The sequence below is a fragment of the Suricata suricatta genome, chromosome 2 (assembly GCF_006229205.1).
Source record: "Suricata suricatta isolate VVHF042 chromosome 2, meerkat_22Aug2017_6uvM2_HiC, whole genome shotgun sequence".
Lineage (NCBI taxonomy): Eukaryota > Metazoa > Chordata > Mammalia > Carnivora > Herpestidae > Suricata > Suricata suricatta.
In genome coordinates, this window is record NC_043701.1 from 104227543 (window position 1) to 104253332 (window position 25790).

At 46.3% G+C, this 25790-nt stretch overlaps 1 protein-coding gene across 1 annotated transcript in view; it reads left to right on the top strand.

Annotated features, from left to right (window-relative positions):
• GALNT2 (polypeptide N-acetylgalactosaminyltransferase 2) overlaps window positions 1-25790 on the top strand; it is a 90995-nt gene that overhangs the window by 21248 nt on the left and 43957 nt on the right. The window contains exon 3 of the mRNA XM_029919345.1: window positions 618-771. Coding sequence (XP_029775205.1) covers window positions 618-771 — 154 coding nt within the window. The remainder of the gene's footprint in view (window positions 1-617; window positions 772-25790) is intronic.

A 25790-nucleotide genomic window follows, 5' to 3' on the forward strand; every position in this document is an offset into this window, starting at 1 on the left:
TGTGTAGACAGGGGAGGCCACCTTAGCTCCATTCCTCTTGAAGCGCGCTACGAGGCATAGGTGGTAGGGATGGTTCCTCTCACCTCCTCGTGGGGTCAGACGGGGCATCACCTTCGAGAAGAATTTCCAAGAGGGTCTCACTGAGGGATGTTTTGATAACCTCTTCTTTGAGGCTGTTACTTTATGTTGAAACATTTATTTTTGTGTTACCTGATGTAACTCGACAGGATAACCTTGTGTTTAATGCGGACATTATCTTTTTCACCGTATCTGGGATGCTTTGTGGCGTCACCACAATCCCTGCAGAGGTGGGGCAAGCGGGTACTAATCTCCTTTCTTACCAAGCATGCATGGAGCTGTGATTGTGGATACGTTGGCTGGCAGAGAACATTGTCCACCAGACGCTGGAGGTCCAAGGCTTGTTGCAAACTTGACTTGTCCACGTCCAGTCTGTGGACGTGGTGATGCTGGCTGGGGCTGTTTTCAGCTAGTTTGCGGATAAAAATCGCCGCAAGAGGAAGCCGTGGGCTTCTGGCAACACCACGAACGTGGTGTGTGCCGGACTCTCCGCTCTCATTTCCCCTCACCCCACGCCCTCCGTCTGCTCTTTCTTTCAGGAAAAGTGCGGTGGCGGGACTTCAACCAGGAAGCTTACGTTGGAGGGACAATGGTCCGCTCGGGGCAGGACCCCTATGCCCGCAACAAATTCAACCAAGTGGAAAGCGATAAGCTGCGAATGGACAGAGCCGTACCTGACACCAGGCATGACCAGTAAGTACGCGGCTGTGTGCCGGCCTGGGGCCTCTGCTTGCTGTCCCACAGCCCTGTAAGTAGCTTGCACTGTCACGCGGTTTTCTGTGACTCTGGGACACTGAACGTGAGTTGTGTCTCAACGGGGCGGTAGAACTCAGAAAAGGTCTGAGGCACATGGCGGTGGAGCTCTACTCACTGGACCCATTTAGGATTGGGTTCTAGTCTTTTGGATGCCCCGAGGCATTGTTTGGAGGCTGTGGGTGGCTGGCCAGAGGGTGGGGGTCGGCAAGAGAAAGGTGTGTGACCGGCTGCTTGTCCTTTCTCAGACCCACTCCCAGACACACAATTTGCCATTGTTCACAGCGTCGTTGGAAGAAAGGAAATCTGAATTCTTTATTAGGACAGCTTCACTCAGGAATGTTCTAGAGATTAGAAAGGGGAAAGAAATAAGCCAGCAGGGCAGATGTGAAATCAAGCTGAAACCCAGAGACGGGGAAAGACCGGGTGACATCTCACCACGCCATGTGCGTCCTTCTCTTTGTTCTTCAGGGGTCTGGGGCCAGAGGGAGGAGCACTCCCGGGCATATCAGGCATGACTGACGAGGCCTCCAGACAGTCTGACTGAGTTTGTCACCACCTACGACAGGCCTCATGGCCACTGCACCTCTAAGCCTTGCTGGCAAGAAGCTCTGACTGGGAGGCTGTTCACACGGAGATCATTGGGGGTGCGTCTTGTTTCAGACTGATGTAAAATGAGGAGTTGTGTCTGGAGGACAGCTGTTTTCCTGGGCGTTTAGTAGGCATCCCTGCTCTCCGGGTCACGTAGAGAGTCATTCATCGTCATGGATTGCACATCTGCTGTGATTCAGACACTGTGCTTGGGTCCTGGGATTCCAGACGGAAAAATCTCATCTTGCTCTGGCTGTGGCAGGGAGGCAGGGAGAGGGGTGTAATAGGTGCACCAGGAAGCAAGGGGGGTTGTAGTACCCCGAGGCTTGGACAGTCAGCTCCAAATCCATGCATCTGGGGTCCCCAGGAGGTGGGAAAGTTAGGACATGCCCTAAGGAAGGGTGAGCCCTGAGCTGGAGGCATCCAGAAAGAAGGACCGGGCTGAGGTCGTGATGGGCAGTGCTGGGCTTCCAGAGAGCCCTTCAGGGATCTGATCGCTCATGTGGGCCCATGTTCCAGGAATGGAGAGGAGGGTAAGCAAGCTGAGGAGAGACAACAGTCTCTTACCTTCTGTGAGTTTGGCTTTGTTTTGTAAATTAGCAGCATATGTGGAAAGGGTTTTTTCCCCTCCTACTTTCAAGGGGACTTGACCGTGTAGGTGCCATATAGCTCCCAAGTGCTCACTCCCTTTGCTTGACAGTTTTTTTGTTTGTGTGTGTTTGGGGTTTTTTGCATTCTAGATGGCTCTGTGTGCCAATAGCAGCTCATAAGTAGGTGAATTTACAGGTCTTTTGGACCAGGGAACTAAGGGCACAGTGTGTGTGTGTGTGTGTGTGTGTGTGTGTGTGTGTGCGCGCGAGCGAGCAAGTGATCAAGAGAGGGGAATCGATCAAGAGAGGGGAATGGTATTTAATATGTGAAACATATGACTGATATATAATTATGTGATACATAGTATTAACAATCTTACCATTTTTCTAAATCCAGTTCAGGAGGTTGTCTTTGTTTAATGTCTCCTGTTATCCATTCATTTTTTATCAGAGGTGGCTTTATTCAGTCTTTATGCTGTGCTCCTGCTTAAATTCAGGGTTAACTATTGAACAGCCTATCTAGAAGGGTTTGCCGACCTGGGAGCCACAGACCCCAGGGAGCCCAAACGGAAGCTCTGGGACCTTGCAAGTCCAGAAGCTGTGTGTGTGCACATGGCTGGGATGTCTGGGGAGAGGTCACGGGTACCCGCGTCCCCACCTCCCCCTCCCATCCCCAGGCCTGTACCAAGCACACTCCTTGGGGGCACGTACAAGGTCCTTGAGACTCATGGCTCTGGACAGAAAGATTGTCTTCATTGCACGAATAGGGAGGTGAGAGCCCCCCTTTGTTGACACCTTGCCCAGTGACTTAAGGCCAGAATGGGGCCATGTGGCTTTTAAGAGGGGCTTGGCCTAAACGCAAGAGTGTGGTTGAAGTTCCAGCAGGATCAGGTTCAGGAACCTTACCTGGTAGTTTGAATCAACAGCTTCATATATCACATTTCCGTGAGACAGCATGAGTGTCACTGCCCCGCTGGGTTAGGACTGGTTTTTCTGCTGTGGCTTTTCCTCCAGGCTTTTCCACTCAGAGCTGAGAGAAAGGAGTGTGTTTTGTGATGGTTCATCAGTGTGTGGGCTTGATCGTCCCCCAAATTATATATACATGCGTATATCGCTTCTTTTTCAGTTTTTGAAATACGAGTTTGTCCAAACAGATGTTCAACTATTTCTCCCGTGGTGGGATGTGTTAGAGGTGAGTTTAATTTTAGTGCCAGTGATGGTGGCATGCTCATTTGCATGTGTTAAAGGAATAGCTGGGATGCCTTCCATGTTGGTTTGACTTTGGCTAAATTAATGCCTCCTCAAGTCAGTCGCATGCCTGGCACGGAGCCAGTGTGCTGTCCTCAGAGTGTGAGTTCACACTGAATGTCAGGTTAAGGAGATCAAGTTACCTCTGAATCTCCCCCGACCACCACCATGCCTCTCATCGAGAGCTGTTAAAGCATTTGACCTTCTACATAAGTGTTAACTTTTCTTTTCTTGTCTCTGCAGTCTCTGCCTTGGTCTAGGATTATGGAAACGTTTGAATTCAGTCTTTACTTGTGATAAATCTGAAAGCAGTGCATGTGGTTCATTAAGAACAAGGTTTTTGAAGTCACATAGACTTTGATCAGGATCCCAGACTCTCCAATTCTTAATCCTGTGGCCTGTAGCATTTGTAGGATGATGTCACACAGTCACCTCTGGCTTCTGTGAGGAGGAGCAGGATGTTCACAAGGGCTGGTTTCTCCCCGCCTTGAGATTTTGTTCAAGACCAATATCAGCAAGGTGGTTCTTGACCTTGACCACCTCCCCAAGGAGTACGGCCTCCTGGCCCCCACACCAGCGTGCCTAGTCCCGCCCCCCCACACTTGATTTTCTCCATAATTCTTATCACCACCTACACACTGTGTGTTTTACTTATTTACATGTTCATCTGTCTTTACTCGTTAGAATGGTGAGATAATGTAGCCAGGATTTTTCCTGGACAACTCACAGCATTCTGTAAATTCAGTAAATATTTGTTGAGTGAGTATAATATTGCTTTGCACAGAGTCTGATATATGGTGAGTGCCCACTGGTAGTCATTAGTGATATTAAAAGTCATAGAAGAATAAAGGAGATTTTTAGCAGTAGAGATCATATGAACCCATGATGAACCCCAAATAACTATACTGTGTTTATGTTCTTCGAGGACTAGGAAGCAATGCAATTACCATCTACCCTTTATATTCTGTCCTTTGGGATAGATTAGATACAAGGAATCGGGTGGTCAGAAGCTTGCAAAAACAAAAACAAAACAAAACAAACCTCCACATATTTGGGCCATGTTTTATTTACCTTTTTTAAGTGTATAAAAAAATATTGTGCCAAAAAAAAAAAATACATACATAGAAGCAGGTAGCCAAGAAAAGCTTATCAGCAGTGAAATCCTAGATCTGACCTACAGGAAATACTGGACAGCCTTAGAAATTAAAAACTAGGATCCCATCCTAGTCTTGACAGTACAGTTTCCTACTCAAAAAAGAAAAAATTCCCCTACTTCATTTAACGTTATTTGAACTCTCAAATAAATTATCAAGACCAAAAAACAAAAACCCGTGGGAATTTAGAAAGTGCTTTTTCAAGCCATCTGTGTCTTCCTCTTCCCTCCTTTGGGAAGCTGTTGTTATTGATGTGGTGAAAGATCATGCAGAGAGCAGTATTGGACAGTCCTGGGTATGTATGGAAGGTAGATCCAATGGGGGGTATGTGGTGGAGCAGAGCTCCGGGGTTTGTGGCTAGAACGAGGGAAGAGATGGGTTGCCTCAACCAAGTGAGAGGAGGAGGCCGAGTGGAGCAGGTGTGGGGGACACATCAGCAGTTCACAGGTGGACGTGTGAAGCCCAAGATACATTGCCTGCAATTGGATAGGATTCTGGTGTTCAGAAGAAAGGTCTTAGTGGGAATGTAAATTTGGGAATGGTCAGTATACAGATGGTATTTAAAACTATGAGATGACCATCATCCCCAGGCCAACGAACCTAGGAGAGGCCCCAAAACCGAGCTCTGGCTGAGTCCGCCATTGAAATTCAGCTGTGAATTAAAGCCAAGGCCAACGCTTGGAGAAGAGTCAAACGTGATCGATCGCTGACTGTGTCCGATGGGTTCTGAGGCCCAGTGGAGAAGTATTCTTGTTACCTTGTTAGAGTCAGGGTGAGTGCCCCCAACCCCAGAATCCAACTTAGAGAGTTTTGTGTTGATTTTTGTTCATGTGTGCGTGCGTGTGTGTGTGTGTGTGTGTGTGTGTTTTGTTTGCCTGGATGTACATCTGATGGGAAAGTAAAGTACAGAAATCAAGTGCAACCCAAGAAATTCATAGCGTATGGCTCTGTCTACTGGGGAAAGCTGGAGCTGGCTAGCTTTAAAATTGTTTATATACATGAAATCAAATAAACCTCTAGGGGAAAAGCCTTATTATGTTGTTTTCTTCTTTCCCGTCAGTCACACACCATTCCTTTCCATCTGTTTATCCAAGTCCCTTAAAAATGAGAACCACTTGGTGAAAGAACCAATTTTGTTCCAGTTTCAAAAGTTGAATTGTTAGAAAGTTGCTCTCTGTGCTACCCTCCTTTCCTTTGATTACTAAATTAAAAATGAAGGGTTTTGAAACTTTAAAAAAAATTTTTATGTGTTTTATTTATTTTTGAGAGACAGAGGGAGACAGCGTGAGCAGGGGAGGGTCAGAGAGAGAGAGGGAGACACAGAATTCAAAGCAAACTCCATGCTCTGAGCTGTCAGCACAGAGCCCAACGCAGGTCCCAAACCCATGAACTGCGAGATCATGACCTGAGCCAACACTTAACTGACTGAGCCCCCCAGGCACCCCTTGCGTCTAAAACTGAACTACTGCTGAGTACGGGGTGGTCTTGACCACATCCCACAAAGGATCCTTCTCTAAGAGAGAGTTTGTCCATGGTGCAGGCTTTGAATCAAGAGAACACCAGTTTTACTCTATCTATAAATTGGAGTTGTAAGGTTTGGTTTGGTTTTGTTCAGGATAATCACCAAAGGGCTGTGTTTTGAGCCAGTTTCCTAAATGTGTGGCTGTGATGCAGCCTGAACCCAGAAGTGAGAACTCTGAAGGGGCCATTCTTTCTTTCCTTCCTTCTTTTATTTTTTAGAAACTTTCAACAAGACAGTGCGCATTTAAGTAATGGGCTGTGCTGTTTGTTCTGGCTGGAATGTCCGTGTTGATGTCAGTTGTTTTAAAAGAGTGGCTAATCAGGATTTAGGGTGTGGGGAAAGATACAATCCAAACTTCTCATTGTTGCTCAGTAAGAGTAAACACTGTGGAAGCCAAGAAAATGTTTTACTACGTCAACGTGGCTGCCAGGAGTGAGGCTTTGGTGCAGGCACTTATGTTATGGGACACAGAGTTGGATTTTCGGCGAGTGGAAAATAGGGGGAAACAAGACGAGAGAAGTGTGACTCTGGAGGGGTCTGCTCCCCGCAAGCGGGCGCAGGAAAAAGGGGGGCTTTTCGGGCCCAGCGCTTTGTTTTCATTTCACATTTTTCTTATAAAAGTGGTGTCTTAGAAACACGCATGCACAGCTGACCCCCGGAGGCGGCAGGTGCTCTGGGACAGAGCTGTCTGCTCCCTCCGCCGCTCAGTGGGGTTCAGACCTGCTTTGTAGACCCAAGTCCCCTACCTGTATCCCACCCACCAAGGTCCCAGGTCAAGAGGCAGGTGCCACATGAGGCATGGGACAGGAGACAGATGCTTCTCTAAGCAGGGACCCCCCTGCTCCCTCTAAGTCCAGGTGGCCTCATGGGCATCTGTGGCCGGTGGGGCAGAGGGAGTTCAGCAGCGAGGCTTTAAGCTCTGTTCAATAGTAACAATAACAAAATGTTTATTGGATGTTCTGTCATTGTCATGGCTGGCGCTCAGCCTTTTACGTGCATTGATTTTATTTAATCTGCAAGCACTCCTTCGAAGTGGTGGGGAGATTCTTTTTCTGATGACACCATCTGCCAGCCTCCAGAAGCCTGCGACTCGAGAGCCCACCTCCAGAGAGCCCGGGGGCCTCGCCCGCCCACACGGGAGGCAGAGTCGCTGACAGTGCGCTGGACACAGGCAGCCTTCCCCCCTGTGTCACCTTGTCAGCAGCACATTTAGGGCTTGGCAGGCATGCAGGATGTCCCCAGCCCCCTCCTAAGGCACCAGAGCCCTGAGCCCCTGGGGAGTTCTGGCACATTACAGTTCTGAGGCCATGACCTTGGCATGTCTGCAGGGTGGCACATGGGGCACCAGGCGCGGATGTCGGGCCACTTGACTATGGTCCACACGTTGGTCAGTGAAGAAAGCAGAGTGCCAAGCCCCTGACTTCCCACTCAGAGCTCTGTCCATGGTGTGCCTGCCTCCCCCTCCCCTCGCAGGTGGCGTTCCCCGTCCTGGTCTTCAGACACGAGGCCCAAATGCCCCAAAAGAGCAATCGGTCCTGATTGGCTGTTGCCATCACTGATAGAATCCCAAAAAGTGGAGAAGGAGCAAAATTTTTGTTTCTGTCTTTCCAGCAGCAGGTTCTCTGTAGGAATGTGACAAGAGTGCACTCTGTTCCCATTCCTGCAGGAGAGGGACACACATGCCACCCGGGCGGTTGAGGGTGGCTGGCCACAAGGAACTCTGCTCTCACGGGCCCCCCCCGCCTCCCCATCCCAGGGCCTGACCCGCACCTTGCATGCAAAACCCCCACCACAGCCTTGCCGCCGTTCACCAGCCCGTTCTTCTGTTTTGTGTTTGTTTTGCTTGTTTGTATTTGTCATGTTTTCATAAAACCAGCTCCAGCAACAGGCTGCGCTTCTGCATCTAAGACAAAGAATGGCCTGGACTGGAGACAGTGTAAGTAAGGCATAGACAGTGGAGATTGTCTGCATTGCGTTAGCAGCTCCGAAGGACCTGGACAAGGCCTCCTCTTAAAAGATCAGTAGCGAATGTTTTGGAAGCTTAATCCCTGAGTGCCTGTGCACACAGGCGGCTCAGTTTCCCTGGCCGGGACTCTGGCTTATGGTTTGGGCAAAGACAGGATGGTCCTAAATGAGTGATGTGATTTTGTCTCTTTGGTCCGCTTTCTACCAACATCCTGGGAGCACAGTGATGTGCACAGAGGTCCTCTCAGTGCTGGTGGAGCTCACAGGACAGGGGAGAGGCGGCGGCTCGTGGGCAATGGTGTAGTCCAGGAGGGGCACCAGCCGGCCGGGCTGTGCCTCACTGGACTCTGTTCATTGTGTTTAGACCTGTTGTGAGTCATTGTTGGCCGCCTGGCCCTCGTGTCGTTGTAAGACACCCTCCTTCCTGCCAGTGGGGCTTTTGTCGTGCTCGGTCCCAGTAGAGCCGCCCCATCTTCATTTAGTGTTTTCTGTTGCATATCTTTTCCTGTGTTTTCACTCCCGGCCTTTTCGTATTCTTATATTTAAAGTGTATCTCCTGTCAGTAATGGCTCATTGGGTTTGGGATTTTTATCCACTATGACAATCTTGTCTTTTTGTTTTTGTTAATGTTTATTCATATTTTTAGAGGGGGAAGGAGAGGCATAGAGAGAAGGAGACACAGAATCTGAAGCAGGCTCCAGGCTCCGAGCTGTCAGCACAGAGCCTGATGCAGGGCTCAAACCCACAAACTGTGAGATCATGACCTGAGCTGAAGTCGGATGCTTAACCAACTGAGTCACCCAGGTGACCTGACAATCTTGTCTTTTAATTAGAGTGTTTATTCCTTTTACGTTTAGTGCAGGTTCTGATGTGTTTGGGTTTAATGCCGACATCTGTCAGTGTTTTATTCATGCCACCTGTTTTGTGTTCCTTTTCCTCTTTTCTGCTTCTTTTGGATTAAGTATTTTTCCCCTTGTTAGCTTGTTGCGTTCTTTACTTATGAGAGTCTAATAGAAATGAATAATTTTATTATTCCCTGAACAATCCACAGACCTCATAGCACTTGACGTCCTTAGCTCTCCTCTCCCCTTTGACCCTCTTTGTTGTCATATGGTCTAGTTCTCTCTTTATATGTAAATTCCACAGGAAATCTTCTATTGTTTTATGTAGTAAATATCCTTTTGATTTATTCATCTCTTTATGTTTCCATTTTTCCTTATTTCTTACAATTTCACTTTTCCTCCTGGGACCATTTTTCATCTCTCTGAGAGCTTCTACTAGCATTTCTCTTGGTGCCAGTTTTCTGGCAATGAGTTCTGACCCTTTATTTATCTCAAAACAACTTTATTTCACTTTAACTTTTGAAAAGTATTTTCACTGAATTTAGAATTCCAGGTCATCAGTAGCTTGGGCAACTTTTCTATAGTCCTTCTATTGTCTTCAGGTTTACATTGTTTCTGGTAAAATATCAATCGTTACTCTTACTGTAGCCTTTTTGAAGGTATATTTAACTTTTTCCTCTGGCTTCCTTAAAGATACTTCTCTTTGTCTTTGGTTTTCAGAAATTTCACTGAAATGTGCCTAAGTGTTTTCTTTGTATTGAACCTGTTTGAGTTTGTTTGGGTTTGTTTTGGTTTGTTTCCTGAATCTGTAGCTTCCTGTCTTTGGTAAGTTTCACTTGTGCCCCATTCTCTCCTCTCTCCATCTGGCCACTAGATACGTTTTTGTTAGAGATTTCAGCATGTCCTGTGTCCGTCTTGTGCTCTTTCCATTCTTTTCTATTTCCTGTGCTTTAACCTTGGTATAATATTATTGGCCTTCCTTCTGGTTTACTGATTCTTTGTTATATCTATTTTGCTATTTTTTATGTTTATTCATTTTTGAGGGGGGCGTAGATGCAGTGAGAGAGAGGCTACAGAGAATCTGAAGCGGGCTCCGGGCTGACAAAGCCTCGTGTGGGGCACAAACTCACGAACCATGAGATCACAACCTGAGCCGAAGTCAGATGCTTAACTGACTGAGCTACCTAGGCGCCCCCTATCTATTCTGCTTTTAAGTCCATCTGCTGAATTCTTAATTTTAGGTATTGTATTTAGTTGTGTATGAACATATAATAGAGAGATTTGAAGACCCTAGTTGATGTTTGCATCCTTCCAAAGAGCATTTAGTGTTCTGTGACAGGCAGAAACGAGCAGATCACCTCGGTCACGACTGGCATTGAGCCGGCAGGCCTCAGCTGGGCTTCAGTGTTCTGTATAGCACTGGGCTTCCAGTTCTCTTTTCCTGTTGGAAGGGCACCCTTTGGGATTCTACCGGGAAGTCTGCAATGTTTATTAGGGCCCCTTTTTCCTTGGCAAGACCTGAGCTGCAGGCCTGGCCTCACGGCTCCCAGACACCTGCAGAAGCTCGGCTTGCCTCCCGCCCGCAAGGCCATCCCTTCTGCTGGCTTATCCAGTCTGTTGGCTTCGTGCTGCATGAGGGGAAGAGGACCAGAGGATGTTGGCTATACTCTGGGGGCCTCTCTTCTTTCTGGGAACCTGGCCCTGTAACACCCCGCTGCCCTGTTAACTCTCCAGTGCCTTCAAATAGATTTTTTTTTTTGACGTCTTCCATCCAACGTTTCTAGTTGCTTCTTAGGGGCAGATTGGTCTATACCAGGGAACTTGGCTCTTACTGAAAGCAGCAAAAAACCTTGAGTGTTCTATTTGGAATCCAAATTCAGTCTGAATCTTGACAGCTCATAAATTCTTCCCTGAGCAGCACTGTCTATCCCCAAGCTGAATAAGGAGAAATAGCTGTGGGGGACGTTGGGTGACCCAGTCCATTAAGCGTCTGACTCTTGGTTTCAGCCCCAGCTCATGAGTTCGAGCCCTGCATGGGGCTCTCCCTGACAGAGCAGAACCCGCTTGGTACCCGGGGGTGTTACGCGGTTGTGGCGGAGTCTGTGAGAACCCAGATCTCTATCCCAATCTGTAAAAGGAGAAGTACAGACTTTTAAAATTAGCACTCATCTTGGGGCGCCTGGGAGGGCTCAGTCATTTGAGCGTCTGACATTGGCTCAGGTCATGATCTACCCACCTCTCTCTGCCCCTCCAACGCTCAGTCTCTCTGTCTTTCTCAAAACAAATAAGTAAACTGAATAAAGAAAAAAGAAGAAATAGCTGTGGGCTTGAGTGGCTCATGGCTGGCACTTAACTCCCGGAAATAACCTCTCTAAACTCCCTTGTTTCCTACCGGCAAAGCCACACCGGTGCATGTCCTGTCCGTCTTACACGTAGTCATTTGGCTCAGGTGTCTATGAAAGAGCTTCATCAACGACAGGCAGCCACACAGAACGTTATTGTATTGTCAGTGCATGTGACGAACAGCCTGGGTGTACGTGAAATCCGCTCCGAGGAAAGCGAGAACGGGTACACTGTTGAGTTTTGCTTTCAATGTGTGTGTGCCAGACTCCAGCCTTCGCTGGGTGAACATCTCCGCTGTGCGGAGGGTAAGCGGGTACAGCTCGAGCGTGTGGTCATTGGCCAAAAACAGTCGCGGAAGTAACCCAGAGAGCAATTCCACCTATTTCAGAAAGATTAGAGCAAGAAAATGGGTCCTCAGCATGTTGCTTGGTAAAAAAGATAAATCTTTGGGTCCTAACAAACCGTCCTATTTTAGCCACTGCCTTAAACCCATTGCTTCACCACCGAGGTGCCACTGTTACCATTTTTTTTAAATGGGAAGGATTTCATCTGTTTTAGGAAATAGTATCAAATGTGTTTCGACACTCTCAGCCCCTGAGGCTGTATATTTCACTTTTCCTGGAACAATGTGATTTCAGAGGTTACTGGTGACTTTCCCGATGAGCTTGAAGGAGCAGCGCTGCCAGCGTACGTTAACCTGCGTTCTCGCACTTGAGCATCTGCCTGCTCGCTGGTGGAGCCGACCAGCTCACACGCACCCGGGGGTGTTACGCAGTTGTGGCGGAGTCGGTGAGAACCCAGATCTCTATCCCAATCTGTAAAAGGAGAAGTACAGACTTTTAAAATTAGCACTCATCTTGGGGCGCCTGGGAGGGCTCAGTCCTTTGAGCATCTGACATCGGCTCAGGTCATGATCTCACACAGTTCATGGGTTCCAGCCTCGTGTTGGGCTCTGTGCTGACAGCTTGGAGCCTAGAGCCTGCTTTGGATTCTGTGCCTGTCTGTCTATCTGTCTGTCTTTCCCTCTTTGCCCCTCCCCTGCTCACACTCTGTCTCTCTATGTCTCAAAAATAAATAAATGTTAAAAAATTTTTAAAAATAAATAAATGAAAATTAACACTCAACTACACTGAATCAACTGTAATTTCCTCCGTCTGACAATGATGGGAGAAGAAAATCTGTGTCTTTGGAAATTTGAGTCTTTTAAAAGAAAAAAATCCCCCAGTAAGAAAATTGTATTCAGATTTGAAGTTTTATATTGAGAGTTGATTTTTTATTTTTAACTCTTGCATTCATGCATTCCTTTAGCAATCACGTGAGGGCTTCCCGTGTCAGGTATTTTTCTGGTCACGAGGGAAATAGTAATGAACAAAACTGATTATAAATATCTCTGCCTTTCTAGAGCTAAGGGTGGGGTCAGAGAGTATGATCGTTAAGGTCGGAGGTCCAGTATTAAACAAGTGGTAAGGCACAGTAAAATGAAAAGCTATCAAAAGATTGAGAGAAAATATTTGCAAATCGTGTATCTGATAAGGGGCTAATATAAAAAATATATAAGGAGTCATACAACTCAATAGCTCTCTACATATTTTATATATATTTTTTCATCTATTTGGTTAATATTAGTATAATTAAAGTACATGCTTTTAAGTATATATTTATATATACATATAAATTTTAAATGTGTATATAATTTTAAGGAAATATATACAATTTTATTGAAAATGGACAAAGAACCCGAATAAACATTTTTCCAAAGAAGATATATAAATGGCCAATAAGTACATGAAGAGGCACTCAGCATTACTGATCTTCAGGGAAATGCAAATCAAAGCCACAAGAAGATACCACCTCACATCTCTTAGAATGCCTATCATCAAAACAAATAAGAAATGTTGGTGAGAATGTGGAGAAAAAGAAGCTGTTACGCACTGTTGGTGGGAATGCAAACTTTGCGCGGCCACTCTGGAAAACAGCATGGAGGTTCCTCCAAAAATTAAAAATAGCACTACTTTTTGATCCAGCAGTTCTACTCCTGGGTGTTTATCCAAAGCAAACGAAATCACTGTCTCAAAGAGATAGAGCATTATTTTTAATATTTATAGCAGCATTATTTATAATAGCTGATATGTGGAATAGTCTACATGTCTTTAGGTGGTTGAATGGATAAAGAAAATGTGACACACACACACACACACACACACACACACACACACTACAGCCATAAAAAAAAAAAAGGAAATCCAATTATTTGTGACAACAGGGATGGACCTTGAGGGCATTATGCTAGGTGAAATAAGTCAGAGAAAGGCAAATATTATTTGATCTCACATATATGGAGGAATGCCCCCACCCCACCACCCCCAAAAAAAAGGAAAAGAGAAAGAACAAGCTCCTAGTAAAAGAGATCAGGTTTGTGATTACCGGAGGTGTGGGTGGGGGAGGGAGGATTGAAGGAAGGTGATTAGACACAAAACTCCCAGTTACAATATCCGTACTGGGAGTGCCCTGTACAGTAAGGTCTCCTTAACACTGCCATAGGGTATGTTGGAAAGTTGCCCAGAGAGTCGGCCCTAGGGTCCTCATCGCAAGGAAAACTACATTTTTCTTTCCTTTCTTTTTATGTATATGAGATGATGGATGTTAACTAAATTTATTGTGGCAATTACTTCACAATATATGTTAAGTCGTTATGCTGCACATCTTACTCAGTGCTGTATGCCAGTTATATCTCAGTAAAACTGGGGAAAAGTAGACCGGTCATTAGGGAAGGCTCGCACTCACAGGAAGGCATTTAGGCAAAGATCTAAGGGAGGGACAAGGGAGTGTCGTCTGGATAGTGGGGAATGGATTGCCTTCTGGGGACGTGGCAAGGGGAGGTCCCTGAAGAGGGAGTGTGCCAGGCACATCTGGGTGGCAGGAAAGCCAGCGTGGCTGGGCAGGGAGAGGGGGAGGTGTGAGAAGGGTCAGGACCAATGGGGACCCCGGGGGCTTATTATAAGGACATGGGTATTCCTCTGAGATATGGTAGCCACTGCAGGTCTTCGAGAGGAGGAACATCATCTGAATTAGGTATGTGAAGGGTCAGTCTTTAAAGCTGGCTGTGTTAGGACCAGGCTTATTTTGGGGGTATGAGTGGGAGATGTAAGAACAGAAGCAGAGAAACCCCTGGAAGGGATCCTGACATTGGCTCAGAGCAGCGAGTTAGCAAGAGGAGCTGATGAGAAGTGGTTGGTGCCCTTTAAAGGTAGAGACAAGAGGTGATGCTGAATGACGGGTGTGGATTGTGAAGGGTGAGGCCAAGGTCCTTGTCCCAACCGCCTGAAGAAGGGACTCACCCTTTCCTGAGAGGAGGAGCAGGAAGGCCAGTGGGTGCTGTGCTGCTACCAACTGTCCAAGTTCAAATCCTGGTGTTCCCGTACCAGCCGCCCAGCCCCTGTGCCAGTTTCCTTAGAATTTGGGCACGTCATGGGGCTGTGGTGAGGAATGAAGGGGTTAACCCTGGTAAGCTCCTCAGCCCTGTGACTGGCGCACAGTAGGCGCTGCGTGAACGTCAGCCATGAGTAGAGTAGGAGGGAACTTTCCATCCAAGTGCAAGGCTCCAGTGGGCAGTGGAGGTGGGTGAAAATCTGGAATTCAGGGCACAAGCCTGCATAGAGGTCAGACATTTGGGATTTTGAAACAGTTCTACGTGGTTATTTAAGACCATTCTGTTATCCATCCCTGAACGTGTGTTATTAAGCACGGAGAGATTTCTGATCACCAGAATGCCTTCCGTGTTAATAGGCGTGTTATCCGTGGCGTATTTCTCCTTGATGGTGATTGTTGAATCTCTTCCGGTATCTATGCTGTGATCCTTGAAGCTAACGCCTTCTTATGTTCTCTTACACTGAGTGCAAAGGCCAAGGTGCTGCTGCTTGGTATTCATGTGCAGGTGCTGTGTGTGGACACCGGAAAAGCCCCCGTGTGTTGTCGTGAGCTGGGGCCCTGCCTGTCTGATTCTGGTTATCTCATGTGAGACTGTGGACCATCACAGGGCTTGCAGTGCCCCTCTGCTCTCCTGGCATCCCTTCTAAGTGAGCTCCTTCTCTCCTTGCCCTGCTTAGTCCAGTTCCTGGCTCCACCCCTCAGAATTCCTGCACGGGCTGGGGCACCTGGGTGGCCCCGTCGGTTGAGCATCCGACTCCAGGGCATGATCTTGCAGTTGCGGAGTTTGAGCTCCACATCAGGCTCGCTGCTCTCAGCCTGTCACTGCAGAGCCTACTCCGAATCCTCTGTCCCCTCTCTCTCTGCCCTTCCCCCATGTGCATGCTCCCCGAATTAAATATTAAGAAAACTAAAGAATTATTGCAAGTGCTTGCTTCAGGTGACTCAGTACATCTTCCAGACCCAACCCCCCAGGCGCCCCTCTGACCTGCTCCAGCCAGTGCAGAAATCACAGGAGACCACAGCAAGAGTGATCCACCCCCCAGCCTTGCATCAGCATCCCAGAGCAGCTGGCCTTGCCTCACCCCACTGCTCATCCTTTAAGACCTAGCTTGCCTTGCTTCTTCCACAGGGCCACCTCTGCCTGGCCCTGGGCGGGGCGGTCACTGCCTTCACTTGACATCCCCCACAGCCTGTCCGCACTGTGTGCCGGAGGGCTCCCATGTTCCAGAGCTGCACACAGTCTTTCTCCAGGTATTTATTAGTAAGCTTCGTGGGGATAGACAACCTGTAATTATACAAGTCCCCAGTCCTTCACTTAAACTCTTGAGGAATCCTTTTTTTTTTTCACCTGGATAGATATTATGGTACATTCACAGTTTATTACGGTATATCCTTAATTCTGGGGCAATACCTTGCAACTAAGTGTTAATATTTTTTTGCAGGAAAACTTAACATTCACACGAAGCAAGATGAAGAAAGATGATAGACTTCAGTCCAGGTCAGGTTTTACTGCCAAATGCAAGTGGGCTCCAGTCTTGCCACCAAATAGGATATGAGGATTGTGCATTTTACAGTGTCAAATTTCAGAAGTGTAAATGAGGGATTACGGAGTCCTGATAGGTAGATAGAGAAGAGTAGCAAAGTAATGGTCATTCTGCTGCCACATGATGTGTAGCTAGTCCGGGAGGGACAGAGCCTCGTTCATTCCTCCATTACCACAGCTTGAGGTTAAGACCACCCAGGTTACCAGATGTATGAGTTCTGGGTACATCCGAGGGTACGGAAGAGCTCATAGAGGGGAATGGAGATGCCAGGAGTGATCTTCAGCCACCTTGACCTCCTGGAAGGCTTCTGGAGTGAGCTGGAGGTCGCCCTGGAATTAGCACCTAACACACAGCTCTTGGTATATTCACCCGGATCTCACTTGGAGGCTGCTCTTAGGAAATAACTCTGTTGGCACTATTGGGTCTAGAATCTCACTTGTAAAGAGGTGTCCACCAGCACACGGTGGTGTCATCATCGAACACACCTTTGTCATAGCCTCCTGAGGGGAAGAGGACCCTAGGATTTGTCCATTCTGGGGTCGAAGCAGCACCAACCCCGAGAAGCCCAGAGTAAGACATGGACGACAGTGCTGCTGCTGCTACTGCTGCTGCTGCTGCTGCTGGTGACAGCCAGATGCTGTTGTTGGCAAACTGCATCTGAAGCAGAGAGTAGCTCACAGTCTCTGAAATCTGTCCCTGTTTCATCTAAACAGTAGTGATTCGCACAAAAGAGCTGCTCTACCTCGCATGGGACAGTTGGTAGCAGACCCACCCAGAAGACACCCAGCTTCTTAAACAGTTTCTTTTGATAATAGCTGTTAAAAATAGATACCTGCTTGTTGTGTACCCCACACTCCAGAAAAGGAGATCCTACCAAAGGGTTAAAAGGAATTAACCTTCTCTAAAAATCTCAGTAGACAGTGACCAGCATTAGCATTCTTGTGAGTGACCTTCCTCTGTCTCTTACGTCCCCTGATAGCAAGGTGCAGGTCATTATATAACAATACGGTGCTGTATTTGCTGTTTGGCATTCTGCTTCTTTTCACTCGGTGATCCATAGGAAACACTTTAAATATAGCTTTCATTTTTCAGGGCTTTATGTAGATTCCATTTTATGTTTATTTAGCTAATTCTCTGGTGACGGAAGTGAGGATAGTTTCGTTTCATTTTTAATGCCAACAGTGTTGGGGGTATTTTTGAACAGCCTTTTTTGCCCACTCCCTTGAAAGGAAGTCCTGTCTTAAATGTCAGTGTATGACTCGGTTCTGAGAATCTACCAGGATGTATTCCATATATTGCAGGGTTTGGCTACTACTTTATTTTAGGTTTTGGATTCAGATCCATAATTGAAATTATCTGTGGTTTCCCTCGCGCTCTCCTCCCCCCACCCTCCCTTCCCTTCATCTGGTTTTGGCTTCGTGTTTAGGCTAACTTTGTAAAATGCATTTTAGAGCAATTGTCTTTGTAAAAAAGATGCTTAAGAAAAATTTATTTACAAAGGAATTGTTTCTTGAAATTCACCTACAAAAGTCATCTAAACCTAAAACTGTTTTTGCTTGACTCAAAGTAGTCCTTTGATGACTTTTTAAAATGCTTCCTTGAATGTTGACATATGGTACATTTATCTATGTTGTACTTGAATTAATTTTGATAATTTATATCTTCCCAGAAGATCATAAGCTTCACTTTTCAAACCTATTGGCATAGTGTTGTGTGCATATGCACTTAAATCTTTTTTTTGTTTAGAAATGCCTGGGGTTTGTCTCTCTGGGTTTTTCCGTTTAATCCTCTTCTTTGCCTTTTACTCTTTCTTCCTTTCATCCTTAGGAACCAAGTGCTGGGATTTTATATAAATTCTAGTATCTGTTTATTTGCTTCTCTGTTTATGTAGTATATTCAGGGCAGCCTATGTTACTTTGTATTTTCTTCCCTCCCGCCCCCCCCCCATCAGAATCTAATGTGTATTTCACATCTGTTACACTTGTTTAAAGAATGAAGCTTTGGCTGAATTTCCCCTATTACAAAATGTAGCACTGTAATTTTCATTAAGTTTAAACCTACTTATCAGTGACCTAAGTGTTATTTCTCACTCTTCTGGAATTCTTTTGGTTTCTTTTTCAATACCATGCGTATTTCTGAGAGAGTTTCAAAATTATAAGAAATCGATGTATTTTCTTTTCTTTTGTACCTGTTTAAACGTAAGGTGTCTTCTTGTGCTTTTCTTTCTTTCTTTCCTTCACTGTGTTGCCGTGTAGTCAGACATTACGGGACTGGTGATTTGACTTGGCGGGTACAGAAGGCTTTATTTGGGGTGGGAGATCAGAGATCGGTGCCAGCGGTGGTGCTCTGTGCAGTGGTGTTTTTCGTTCCCTGATGTCACGCTCAGCACTTTATAGCCATTTATTCATGTCATTCCTGCAACAGCTCTGAAGTGGGTACTCCACCTAGTCCTGCGGGTTTATATGTGAAGAAGCAGAATCTACAAGGTTGCATAACTCAGGGTTGGTAGAGTCTGAACTCCTGCAGCCTGACTCCAGAGGCTACAGCCTTCCCTTCTCGTTTCTATAAATATCTCATGATGGTGGTGGTGGTTGTTTTTTTAAGGCCAATAATATCTCTAATTGTTTCAAAGTTCAAAATTTACCTGTTCAACCAAGGGGATTAATTGCATTCAGACTTTCCTGATCTTTATTATTGTCTACTTGATAGAAGGAGTTTGACGCTCCTACCACAGTTCTATGAGTTTCTGCTTATTTGCTTATTTCTAAGAGTATTTGCTTGATACATTTGAATACTGTGATTCGGAACCTAGAAATTGTGTACTCATGATGGATTATACCTTTATTAACATAAAATTACCCTCTGGCATTTCACCCAATGTTTTTCTGTTTTGCCAGGCATCTTATTTTTTAACATATTAATCTCTTTATTTTGCTTATTCTTGATATAATTTTACCTTCTTTCTGTGCCGGTGTCATGTTGACTAAGGTTTGTCTTTTGTAAGCCTAGTACTGTATTTTTAGGCCAACCTGATGGTCTGAGTGTAATAGAACACTTTGCCATTTTCACAGTAGATCTGTTCTCTGATGTTTTATGTCATTCTGTTTTTTTTTTTTTCATGCATGCTTTTCCCACCACTTTCTTTTCTTCTCTTAAGTGGAAAACATGTTGTGCTTGCCTTTGCTGGTCTTTTTGTTCTGTCAGTTGTTTTTCCTCCTACATGGAAAGTTGTTTCCTACCTGGGAGTCAACTAATTGCAACTTTACATGTTTGTAAAAGTTCACCGGGGCGCCTGGGTGGCTCAGGCGGTTAGGCCTCCAACGCTTGATCGCTGCTCACGTCCTGATATCAGGAGTGGGAGTTCAGGCTCTGCATTGGGTGTGTAAAAAAAAAAGTTCAACAAAACCACAGAAATTAAAGGAACTTTGGTTTATTGCCAAGAATAAAACCGTATGTGTTTTCAGGTAAAGAATTAATCTCCCACTCACTTTCTGATTGGGTTGATGTATCTGGAATTTGACACAGATTATTGTTAAAATCATTTTATAGGATCACTTAATAAGTTCTATTTTATATAACGATCTCTTAAGCAATTTTTATTTGCATAACCATATTTATAAAGCCTGTTAGACCATACATGCTGCTGAAGTCGTTTTCATGCATCCTGCCATATCATGCCGAGGTGAGTCTTGGTTTTTATGTATTTATTTTTTATTATTTATTTTAAAGTAGACCTTCAAATCTATTTTCAGGCAGCTCAGATAACTGAACCACTGAGTGGGCTTGCTCACCTGAGAATCTTTCCACTCCCTTTGTGTTCAACTGATAAATTCACAGTGCACAGAATTCTAGTGCGAGGCCTTATTTTGAAACTCTGTGTACTTTGTTGCATTGTTTTCTGTTAGTATTCTCACCGAGAAGCCCATAGCCCTTCTGCTTGTGTTCATTTATTGTGTCGTATCAGTCAGAGTACTTTAAGCAAAATGCATTTTATTAAATTATTTAAGAAGTCTGGAGGTGACCCTCTAAGGCTTCAAGTGGACTCAAAACTTTGCGATTTCCTCACCACCATATTTCAGTATTTTTTCAGCCTCATCCTTTGCCTTCTAATTGTAAAAAGGCTGCCATAGCTCTGTCCGTCAGGATCACTTTGAAGGCAGGAAGTAAGGAGGTCCAAAGTGGGCTTTTCTTCAGCAGCTTACTGCTTTTCTGGAAGCCTGCCCAGCAGACCTTCTGGTATAGTCTGTGGGCCAGAACCAAGTCATGGCTGTTTGCAACCATGACCGAGGCTAGGAAAATGAGTTTGTCTTGGGCCAATAGGGACTTACCTCAAGGACTTGACAAGGAGCAAGAGAGGGTGATTTTTGCACTACCCTTCTTCAGGTTTGCGGAGAAGCATCCCACAGATCTGTAGCCTCAGCAGGACTGAGCATACACATAAAAACTGTCAGGGTCCAGATAACCTTATCATTCTTCACCATAACCTACCATTCTGTCACCAACCAGAAGCTGATGTTTTTTCCCCTGAGATTCCAGAAACTACTGTTACATTTGACACAAGCAAACAAATTATCCCGACGTTGTTTGGAAAAAATGGGAACAGGCCGTGCCGAGGCAGACGCTGGGCGTCACGTTCTCTCTGCAGAACACCGGTAGCCAGGATCAAGGGGCCATTAGCGTAGGGGACCTGTTACATTAGGGTTAGGTTCTTATACTTGTCCAGGGACCTACGGGAGATGTTTACCTTCCGCTTTGTGAGGGAATGGCTCCACCACACCTCTGATTACTGGTAATGGTTTCATTATCTGACCCGTTGACCTTTGTCCAACAGTCAACAACATAGAGCAGTTAATGGTGTCTTTGAAAAGGGTGGTCCCTGGGGTGCCTGGGTGGCTCTGTCAGTTAAGTGTCCAACTTTGGCTCAGGTCATGATCTCATGCTTTGTGGGTTCGTGCCCCGCGTCGGGCTCTGTGCTGACAGCTCTGAGCCTGGACCCTGTTTTAGATTCTGTGTCTCTCTCTCTCTCTCTGACCCTCCCCTGCTTGTGCTGTCTCTCTCTGTCTCTCAAAAAAAAAAAATTTTTTTTTAAAAGAACATTAAAAAAAAAGAAAAGGGTGGTCCCTTCAGACACCATCCTTGACAGGACACAGCTTTCTCCTACCAAGTTTCAGACATCAGACCCCTGCTCCCTGGCCACCTGAACTCCATTGTTTGGCCCAAATTTTGCAGTGACGGCTAGAGAGAAAGATACAGGGTAGAAAAGAAAACCAACTGCCTGAATAACCCCTAAAGATTAGGCACTTCGAAACCATGGGGAGCAGAGAAAAATAAAAGCACATCTCTTGGCAGAGCAGTGAAGATACAAACTAAATCCTCGGCAGCTTGGAAGCTGGAGTTCACGTTATCAGGGAGGAAGGTGATGGCCATCGGGAGCAGAGTTGGTGGAGTTGAGCCGAACGGTGGGTGCCTCGTGCCCCTGGAGGCGGGGCCAGGGACGAGAAATGGAGCACACGGTTCTTCCTGTGTGATGCACAGCATGGGCTCCCGTCCCGTCTTCCCTGGCACCCCGAGGCAGGATCGTTTCCAGTCCTGCGCTTTCTGCCTCCACGCTGGCTTCCTGCCCGGGCAGCAGGCGATGGCTGGAGTGTTCTCGGACGCTTGATGAAGCTCAGGGGGGCCATGGCCGGGGCCGCTCACAGTAGCTCTCGATTCCTGAGAAAGTTCTCAGTTACCATGTAGTGTCTGTGCAGCTGGGGCAGTGCAGGGTGGACGATACCCTCTGAACTCGGGAATAGGCCTGTTCCATACGACGGCGCAGGAGGAGAGCTCTCGTGCGTCTGGTCCGGGCCGCCCTCCCCATGGCCAGTGCTGAGCCTAGACGGTTTGGTGGGCCAAAACTGTGCTCGTCCTGGCCCCCACCCGCCCTGACATGTATGCCCTCTGGTCTCCGGAGCCCTTGTTTTTCCAGGGGTATCAGAGACTCCGGGGAGGGTCAGGGATCAAATTGGTTCGAGCTTCTGGCATCCTAGCAAGGGTAAATATTATGTTTTCGAACACGCTCCCGTTTCACAATGCAGTACGGAATATGAGACCCTGCAGGAGGCAGGGGCTGTTTTAGACTCATAATTTCAAAGCGAGACAAACCCGTGGTGATTAATGGGAATTATTCAGATCTCCTGCCAACTAGATTTTTAAGAAGCTTAATTTCAGATGGGTCGTGTAGAGGTTTCTAAATGTCTTAGGATTTGGTTCTCTTCCGCTTTAAAAGACCTCTGTAGACTAAGCTCTCTAGCTCTTAGGACAGATCAGAAATTAGTTGATTAGGTGGAATATTATGCCATTATCACTGTTTGGAGAATGACTAAGAGTGTGTTTTAATTAAATGAACATTATGCAAGAGGTATTTGGCTTGCTTCTTTTTTTTTTTTCTCTTCTTCCTTTTCACTGTTTTCTTCTGTTCCATTTCTAATACCCATTCTACCCCATGATCTGTCCAGCCTTCTGGAGCTCCGTCACAAAACACACCAAGAACATGGCCACGGCAGGCTGACCTCTGTGGGTGAAGGATGCACCCATCGCGCTTGTCCTGCGAATGTTATTCATGCTCTGCAGGTGGAGGACACGGTCTGTTTCGAGGCCCGCCCACCTCTTGTTGTGAGTCCAGGCCTCAGGCATGGGCCAGGTCTTGACCCGCAGGGCCTGGGACATGCTGGAGCCTTACTCCAAACGGCTCACACTCGACTCTCCTAAATGTCATGCTTCGAGCCGTGGAGGAGTGCCAGGAGCAGAGCACAGGCGGGGTCCTTACAGGACGGACACCGGGACTCGGGGGGAGGGGGAAGGGGAACCCACAGTCTTCTGGAGAAGCGGTTTTTAACCTCTGTGCTGTGTGGTCCGTATCAGAATTCCATGTTTAATTCCAGAGCTCTTCAAATGAGTCTAGTTACGGCTCCGTGGTGGAGGATCACTGTCCCTCAATCTTCGGCAAACTTTCCTAAAATGAGGCCTTAGAACAGCCTGCATCAGCATCTTGGGGAAAAGGGAGCTTCTGAAATCAGATTCTCAGGCATCACTCAGACTTACTTGGGGTGGGGGGGGTTGGCATCTACTTTTTAATAGGCTCTTCTGGGGTTGCCTGGGAGGCTCAGTCGGTTAAGCGTCTTGGTTTCGGCTCAGGTCATGATCTCATGGTTCCTGAGATCGAGTCCCGGTCGGGCTCGGTGCTGACAGCATGGAGTCTGCTTGGGATTCTCTCTCTCCCTCTCCCTCTGCCCCTCGTGGAAATGGTCTCTGTGGGTGAGAGCTGGGGGACGGATGCACATTCAGGGCCTGTTTGGGGTCACCTGCTGTTGAGAGCCTTCCTCCCAGTGGCCTGTGTGTTAACATCCCCCCCACCCCCACCCCCGCCACACACACTCCCTCCGTACACAAGCAGAGAGCACAGGGCTGGGAAGTGACAGGATCTGTTTTCATCTATTTCAGAGTTTCTGAAACATTCTGCCTTTGCCCTCTGAACCTGACCCTCACACAGGTTCTCCTGGCTGGGCACCCCCTGCCCCCGGCCCCAGAGGTGTGCGTGGAGGTCGGTGCACTTCAGGTGCTGGGTCTGCTGGAGAGACTGCGGTCAGAGCGGCCTCAGGACTCCCTCTGTGGCCCTGTCTCCCCGGGGCCCAGCCTAGGTGTGCACCTCGGCATAGCATGGAGTCCTGTGCCCCGTCGCTCTTTCCTGGACTTAGCCGATTGGCACGCCTAAGGCCCCTCCTCTCCCCATGTCACCCTCCTTCTCTTGGTTGAGCACAGAGCTGCCTTTGTCTTTCTCTCTAGGGAATTTGACTGGCTTTGAAGCCACCTGTTTGTCCCACAGGGTAACCCAGGCCTACTCTGTGACCTTGGGAGGTAGACAAAAACAATGGGGCAAAAAAACCTTAACAGCAGAAGGAAGGACATAGTGCAGGAAACAGAAAAATGTAATGATCTAGAAAAAAAATAGGATTATATAAAACTTGATCTTCAAAAAATAGAAATTTCCAAGAATATGGATTAACCAAAGTAAAGAAAAACCATGATAAAGTAGTATTAGAAAGAGAAGCACAGTCATTGTTATAAATACAGTACAGATTGTAATGACCAGAAGAACATTGTAAGTACTCTTCTATGCAAATAAATGTTACAGACTTCTATGGAATAGTTTTTTAGGAATGTGGAAATTACCAGAATCACTTAAGAAATTATAAATATGAATTAATACAAGCCATGAAAGAACATTGGGGCAATGAAAAGTTTGCCTTCCCCACATTCACGGCTTGGGTGGGTTTCCATAAACCGCAGATGAGTTTAAAGAATAAAAGAAGAGGGAATCTGTCCTGTACACCTTGTGAGGGCAGGAGCGTCTTGCTATGAGATGGGAAAAGGGAAGTATAAGAAGAGAAACTCGTGACCAATCACCATTACATTGTTGATTCAAAAGATCTCAACCAGATACTGGCAAATCTAATGCAGCTCTAAATAAACAATCATAGCCAGTTAGAGTTTATTTCGGGAAACAAGAATGAGCCACAGAAACTAGATTAATACAATTTACCTTCTCAATGCATTAAAGAAGAAAAGCTATATGATCATTTTAATAGATACAAGAGGAAAAAAAGTCAGTGAAATACAGCATTTATAAGGGAATTTGCTTAACCTAATTAAAGGTTATCTCTAAAACATCTCCAGGAAATATTATGCTTAATGATGAAAATCTAGGGGCGCCTGAGTGTCTCAGTGAAGCATCAAGCTTTTTTTTTTTAATGTATATTTTTTGAGACAGAGACAGAGCATGAGCAGGGAATGGACAGAGAGAGAGAGGGAGACACAGAATCTGAAACAGGCCCCAGGCTCTGAGCTGTCAGCATAGAGCCCGACATGGGGCTCGAACCCATAGACTGAGATCATGACCTGAGCCGAAGTCGGACGCTTAACTTACTGAGCCACCCAGATGCCTCAAGCATCCAACTCTTGATCTAGGCTCAGGTCATTATGTCATGGTTCGTGAGGTCGAGCCCTGTGTTGGGCTTTGTGCTGAGCATGGAGCCTGCTTGGGATTGATTCTCTCTCTCTCTTTCTCTCCCCCCCCCCTCTCCCTCTCTCCCTCTCTCCCTCTCTCCCTCTCTTCCTCTCTTCCTCTCTCCTCTCCCCCTCCCTCCCACCTTCCTTCCCTCTGCCTCTCACCCATGCTAGCACTCTCTCTCTAAAAACAAAGAAAAGAAAATCTGTGTGTACATTAAAGATGAGATGGAGGTAAGGATGTTTTCTAACAGCCCCCCACCTTTTCTAAATCGCCTGTCATGTTGTAGGTCATATAACCAGGGCCTTACTAAGACAAGAAACATAAGAGATGTAAGAAATAGGAAGAAAAAGATAACATGTGGATGAATTGATTAGTGGAAAATTCAAGAGAACCCACAAAGTCTTTATTGCCTCCCTCCTGCTCATGTACTCTCTCTCTCCCAAAATAAATAAATAAACTTTTAAAAAAATATTTTAAAAAACAAAACAACTAAGAAAGGAGCTCAGGGAGGCTGCTGCGTACAGCGTCCATGTGCAAAATTGAACACTGGCACCGGCCTGTTAGAAAATGGGAAAATAGATCCCACTGTTCATAGCGAGCATAATGTAGGGGTCCTTAGGAATAAATTGAACAAAAGAAGTACACAACTTTTCTGGAAAAAACTAGAAAAGTACAAAACATA